The following is a 7174-nucleotide window of genomic DNA, read 5'->3' as shown; positions in this document are numbered from 1 at the left end:
TAGAGGGGTTTTTGTTCTTAAAAACTATTGTGCACCAATGCATAGAAAGGGCAGGATTGTGCACAACAACTTCACTGCGTGACTTAAAATACTTCTTAAATCTCAATATAAAAAACCCCCAACAACCTGTTACTTCGTGTTGTGGACTCCTTTAAAACTTACCTGCTACGTAGTGCAAGGGCAACTTCATGTGGACAACTTCATCCGTCTGTGAACACGCTCTCTCTCCCCCTCCCTCTTTCTTTCTGAAGTTTATACAAAATCTCTGTGAGCACCTGTCTAAACTCTCTGCTGTCATCTAATTGCATAGTCATGAATACTGATTTCTATATTAAAATGAAAAAACCCACCCCACACCCCCTTCCCTCCCCAAACCCCCAACCTTTCAAACTCCAAATGAAACATTCTGGGTGGAACAGTGACAAGGATCTGGTTATACTGGACTAGTGGCTGTGCTACAACCCTGTGCAAAATCCTGTCTCTTACGAAGCTGCTTTCTGCAAGGTGACCTCTGCCTCAAAGTACTTCCTGTTGTTTTCAACAGTACTGGGCATGAGACAACCATTATGCTATAAGGAAGCATAGCAATTAAGAAAAGTCAAATCCAAGTTTCAGAAAGGTCTAGGTTCAAATTGTGCTGCAAACAACCTGATGCTCACTTTCCTAGATCCTCGCCAACCTTCTAGAAGAACCGGGTGTCTATTGGGACAGTCTGTGGTCTCAGCACGGGCCAGCAAAAGGGGAGGAATACAGAAGTACTGACTGAGAGCCAGGGAGCTTCTTCAAACATCTGACACAGTCCTCACTTGTGCTCTGCCTGTACAGTGACCAGTACTAGCAGCTTTCTAACTTCCATGACTGTCAGATCTTGTAGAAGAATACAACTCAGTTTTCTTCAAATGGACTTTTTTTTTTTTTGAAAGCTCTCATTTTCTGCTGTAAAATTTCTGAGCTGGGTTTTTCTGTTCTGTAATACAGACACCACCCTCCCAGTGCATTACTCTACTGACAATTAAATAAGCTTCAGTTAAACGATCTTTGTGTGTTCATTACATGTAAGCCAGGTGCTCAATGGAATGGAAGACTATTTTTGCTGAAATGATAATTAAAAAATAATGTCCTAGGGAATGGCTGTCTTAAACACTACTTTGAACAACCAGCTATAATGACTTTCGTGAACTAGTTTCCTGAGGTCAATCTGAAAATATAGGTTAAGGGTGGCATGATCTATTCCTAGCAGTGGTAGGCCCTTCACTTCAAGAAGGACATTGAGGTGCTGGAGGGTGTCCAGAGAAAGGCAACAGAGCTGGTGAAGGGTCTAGAGCACAAGTCTTATGAGGAGCGGCTGAAGGGACCAGGGTTGTTTAGCCTGGAGTACAAGAGGTTCAGGGAAGACCTCATTACTCTCTACAACTACTTGAAAGGAGGTTGTAGTGAGGTGGGAGTCAGTCTCTTCTCCCACGTAACAAGACAAGGGGAAATTGACTCAAGCTGCGCCGGGGAGATTTAGGTTGGATGTTAGGAAAATTTACTCAGACAGTGGTCAATAGACATTGGAACAGGCTGCCCAGGGAGGTGGTGGAGTCCCCATCCCTGGAAGTGGTTAAAAGATGTGTCGATATGGTGCTGAGGGACATGGTTTAGGGACCCTGGCAGTGCAGGGTGAACGGTTGGACTTGATGATCTTAAAGGTCTCTCCCAACCAGATGATTCTGTGATTCTGATAACATCTTCCAGCGATCTAAACCATGTACGTAACACCACGGTTGTTGATGTCTCTTGCTTGACTGGAAGGGAAGACTCTATCTGCCTCCAAACAGAGAATGTGTAACATGTAACTTCCCTCCTGTCCCAGGAAAACAGGCTGCTGCTGGGATGTGATCTGTGATAGCGTGTTGGGTAAGGCACACTGATAAGCTCATTTGGGGGTGAAGAAAGGATGAAATAGATGGTCTTACCAGGTCTGTTTATGTTCCGTGGCCCCTTGTACAGATATAAGATCTTTTTGCTTTACAAACATGATTTGCATTTGTATCTCTGAAGTGGTCTATGTGCTATTTGCATACAGCAATCTTGTATTTCAGGGCATTAACCATTATCTGTTATGTTAGGGCGTTTTTGCCTGAAAAACAGGTGTCTGAAGAATTATGTGAGTACAACTTCACAAGTTACTGTCCCCAGAAATCCTTAATGGCTTGCAAAATGTTACAGAACAGCATAACTTTATCGGAATGGTCACTGCAGAGTTGTAAGAGATTTGAATCATTGGCTGTAAGCAGATGAGTCTGTTGAGCTTTCAGATCAGCCTGTTTAGCCGCCTTCTGGCCTAACTTAGAAATAATCTTCTAAGCTGTTTTCATCAAGAGTCAACCTTCTCATATCATCATTACAGTCCACTGGCACTCCTCTTTTATCTTCCTCTCCTCCTTTTCTAAAATAAAATTAACCTGTTTTTTAATGTACATGCAATGTATACTCTCCATTAGGAGACAGCCAGGTCAAAAGAAAAGCAAATGAGAACACTGAATATTTGACTACTAATGCATATCTAGATAAAACAATCTGATAACTAAAACTCACTTAGAATTTGGCTTCCAGGCTTAGACTCAAGGAAGGAATTTCTGGATGCCTTCTGTTTTCTTTTGAATCTTTGCCGGTTTTGATGATATTTTCATAAAGCCACATTTGTTTTCTTTAAGAATATATTTCTCCCCTATGTTGCTTTAAATCCATAAGATATTATGTCTTCCTCTTTTAGAAATGAAAAAAAAAAAAGAGGTAATATTTCAATCCAATTGTCCTTCAGGTACATAATGCAAACATGTTTGCCTTAATGCTAATATTTAAGGGGAAGAACGAGACACAGCAAACCCCAAGAGTCTAAAGCAACCTTTAAGTCTTTGGATAGACTCTGGGAGCGCCGTTTTCTGTTCCATGCTGGGAGCAGGAAGAATGCAGTTTTCCCCTAGAACAATGACAGTTTGGTTGTACCCACCTACTAAAAACAAAAGATAAGAGCTACTCAATAACAAAATGCTAGTTCACTTCAGCTCCACCATTATTTTTGGAGAGAACTAGCAGTTATCTGTGTTAACCTTTTCAAGGAACGGTCAATCTACTTGATAGCAAAACTTCCTTTAAGAGAATGCAAGCAGGAACTCTTTTCTGTGTTCTGCCTCCTATGGTTGCGATGCAGGAATTTGTTGAAGGCTTTCATCAGCGTTAGGCTGTGATCTTTCTGTTTCTGAGCCGTCCTGAGTAGTTCTAGTTGTTTCAACTCTATAGGCTCCTGGGTCATTTCTAATCCAAGTTTTCACTCGCTAAGACTAATTATAAACTGCTGAAGAGTAACTGTCTAACTCAAGTTGGCACGTGTGCCAGTAACCAGTAAGGAAAACAGCAACAAATGCAAGGAAATGGGCACTGTCCCACGCTCGTAGCCTATTTCCTGGATTGAAAACCACTTTATACGTGCTACTTCTACCTGTGTTTCCCAGGTGGACAAAACAGAGTAAAGAACATGCTGTTGGGAGTACACAGAGATTCTCTCAACATTGCTACCCTAAAATGGCAGCAAAGTAAAGGGGAAAAAGTCTTCCCAAGTCCTTGAAAATGAGATTCCTCCACACCAGATGGGCTGCAGTTCAGTTTTTCAAAACAGCCTCTTGTGAAGAAATTTACTGTTACCTTCAGAGCGTTCGCATGGGAGTTTACAAGTCTGAACAGGCAAGTGCTTTCCTGTAGCAGTAGTTGTTGCCACACAGGTGACAGGTGGAAGAAAATTCCTGGAACTCCCCAGTGTTCAAAGGCAGACTCACAAAGTTTACGAACCCACAGTTTGAGAGCAGACCAAAACCCAAAATCCTGCCCTGGGCACGGCTCTAAGTGAGCAATGGCACAGCCAGAGATGCTTTCACCAAGGTATAAATCCAGAACGGGATGAGGATGGGCTATGTTCTGCTTTGCTCTAAACAGAAGTAGTATGTGAACTCAAGGCCATTTGAGCCTTGGCTGTGTTTACGGATGAGGCGGTCTAGGAGTCTGCCTTGCTGCGGGCCAGCCGGCTATTCAGGCACAGGATGTGGTATGTGAATAGAAGCATTCACTGCCTTTCTCTTCCCATGCTTCTCTCAGCCTCAGGCCGTTGATGCTGCGCTGCTGTCCCTTACCCAGAGCAGAGGAAAAAGCTGTCTCTGTCCCCGTTCCCCTCTACTCCAGTTCCTTTGCACAACAGAAAGCGAGAGTCAAAGCAAGATTCAGCGCAGAGAGCACGAATTTAAAATAAACTACCATTAGCCATAATAAAGTCCCGTGAATCTCCAATCGACCAAGTTATCTGCAACTGTGCAGAAAGTCCTGATAAGATAGTCCTCACTGCAGTTCAGGGCAAAAAAGCCCTTGTGCACACCGGGTTTACTTCAGCCAGGTCATTTTCAAGGACCTGAGTACACACTGCACAGACAGTCCTTCCCACATAGTCTTAACCTATTAACTGCTCTTTAAGGTCAAACATAATCTAGGTTAAAACCCACAAAACCTCTCTGTTCTGAACTCACATGAGACCACATCAAGGGACTCACGCTGTGGATTACTAAGCCTGTTGGACAGGTTATAACAGCTGGCTTCCCCACACGGCCTCACAACTTCATGACAGTAGTTTTCTGCACATTGTTTTGATTTCTAATGATTTTCTGCATCAAGCAGACTATTCCTCCAGACCCTTGTTTCCCAAAAGCAGGAAACACCGTTTCTGTTCAGCTAAATTCCACCTCTATGTTCCCTATGAGAATAGCTGCTGCATCTCAACATCCAACACTAAGGAAAAGGCTTCAGAGAGTGAGTCTCCTCTCGCGGCAGTGCGAGGAGCTGTGGTTGGCTTCTCCCGAGTCAGGCTGCGCAGCCTCTAGGGCGTTTCTCCTTTCCTTTAAGCTTTCTCCTTTGCATACATTTCTGTAGCCAGGCACATAGCTCTGTGTGTGTTCAGATGACAGATGTGCCTCGTGGCTTTATCGATGCAACAGTGTGTAAATTACATAGCGCCAGATGAATGGAGATGCTAAAGTAGACTTCCACACACTTAGCTCTAACAAAGTAATAACTTCCATAATAACAAAAATAACTTTATAGTAACAAAATAAAATACCTTTTAAAGGTTGTGATACCACTTTCCATGACAAAATCTTACTGTATATTATTATGGTGCTTAAAATGAGAAAACAGGATATACTGAAAACCAAATTCACTATATCAAGAGAGGGAGACCATTCCTTCCCGTATGACTGATAGTAACACTTTTTATTTTCTATATTTTGAGAGGATAAATCAGTTCACCTTCCTCAAGTGACAGTTTGCTCTCAGTGATGTAACCCTGCTAAGGATTTTTGCACGTAAGCTTTGAAGAAAGTACATATTAAATCTATCAGTACTGTGCCTGTAGCATGGCACTTGTCACCTTTTTATTTATCTTAAGAACTGAGCAACGATTTTCGAAAGGTGCACGACAGATTATAAGGACAGCTTTGACAAGCCCAGAGAAAAAATGATACTGGTTTAATGCTTTGGGGGTTTTGGAAGACTGTGGAGTAGAAACTGTCATGAAGCCAACTTAATATAACCGTTTCCTTTATACTCTAAGGATTCACAAGGGACTCCACTGCAAGCATACAGGAAATCAAGCCTGTTGTGCTAGAACGAGACTTTGTTTCTTACAATTTAGAAAACTACACAAAGTTTCCTTACAGGAAATGTTACATTGATACAAATTCCGATATTTATTTGTAGACAAAAATTGCCATTCACATAGCAGGAAAACTGGATGAAAACAGAGACAGCATAGACTTAAGGCCATTATGGGGTATTGGTTAACAGACCTACATGATGGCAATAAATACAACTACACAAAAACGTACTTAAAAGTAGAGATATCTTTATTATTCTCCTTTTCCAGTAACAGCCTAAGTTCTTAACAGGAATCCTTGAAAAAAAAATTGTGCCATGAATAGACTTCTTCAGTGAGGAGCTTGCAGAGTTTATTTTAGGTAAAGCTTGTCTTCTGTTGTTACACTATTCGACCAAGATATACTGACTTGGGATATTTTTCCTTTAGATCAGGCCACTGAACAATGAAATAATCTGAAAAGTAGTAAAGAATCTTTCCAGACAGGGATAAAGTTTCCACGCGGCAGATGCTCTCGACATACACAATGATTGCTCTCTTTATTCCTAGAAGCCCAAGAAGAACAGCAGACATACAGACAGGAACACATGTTCCTGGTCCATTGCACAGTATCTAAAAGAGAAGAAACATTTTACCAAAGTAAAACATGATTTTTTTTTTCATGCAGTAAAGAATTATAAGTGTGTATAGTCATATAACATTACATTTAAAAAAATATTTCCAAAGATACTTTAAAAAATTGAAGTGGCAAGTGAATATGAAAAAAAAAGGGGAGAAGGGGAATGGGGCAAACAAAAGAGACTATTTCAAAGTAGATGCCAAAAAAGATTATCTTTCTTTAGATGTCAAGAAGGAGGAGAAGAGCTCTGAGATGGCACAGTTAATATCTCTGAAGGAAGCAGAATCCTTGACTCATGGGCATATAATTAAAACAGCTTCCAATATCTTATTCACAGCTTTGTGTTGTATCAATCATGCGATTCGTGCACAGATTAAGCCATACTAAGGCCAAAGAAGTTTAATTAGGATTACTAAACCTGGGATCCAGTTATAAACCTCTTCTACTTTGGCTCAAGCCAGCAAAATACTTTAAAGAGTTCAGCAAAAAACATTCTCACCTATACTTCCATTTGCCTTTAAGACGGCCCTAGAAAACTAGCTTGGGGATATGATGACTGTAGTGCAGTGTTTTCTTATCAGAATCAACAGCACGTAATACTGTATGCAAAATTATTCTGATTTTATTGCTGATCTTAACTGAACTACTTATTCATGCAAGTCTTGCTGTCCCTTGCAAGCAACATGCTGTATATCGCTTTAATCTTGAAATTTTAGGGTATCGACAGGCACAAATAGTTGTATAAGAAAATCGCAGTAGTGTAATTCTTTTATATCAGCAATTATATAGCTCAGAAGCAAAGAAGCTGAGCACATCAACTCTGCATACTAGATTTTTGAAATCAGAGTAATATACTATGGTTTCAAACCCCCTGCTGA

General features: G+C 41.0%; 1 protein-coding gene across 1 annotated transcript in view; it reads right to left on the bottom strand.

The window, feature by feature from the left end:
• Window positions 1-5697: 5697 nt before the first annotated feature.
• ALG14 (ALG14, UDP-N-acetylglucosaminyltransferase subunit) overlaps window positions 5698-7174 on the bottom strand; it is a gene marked incomplete at its 5' end in the record, with an annotated part of 20931 nt that continues 19454 nt past the window's right edge. Inside the window, one exon of the mRNA XM_010136192.1 lies at window positions 5698-6289. Within this exon, the coding sequence (XP_010134494.1) occupies window positions 6059-6289 (231 nt within the window). The remainder of the gene's footprint in view (window positions 6290-7174) is intronic.

This window comes from Buceros rhinoceros, unplaced genomic scaffold (assembly GCF_000710305.1).
Source record: "Buceros rhinoceros silvestris isolate BGI_N320 unplaced genomic scaffold, ASM71030v1 scaffold5240, whole genome shotgun sequence".
Taxonomy (NCBI): Eukaryota; Metazoa; Chordata; class Aves; order Bucerotiformes; family Bucerotidae; genus Buceros; species Buceros rhinoceros.
This window is presented reverse-complemented; position numbering and strand designations above follow the sequence as displayed.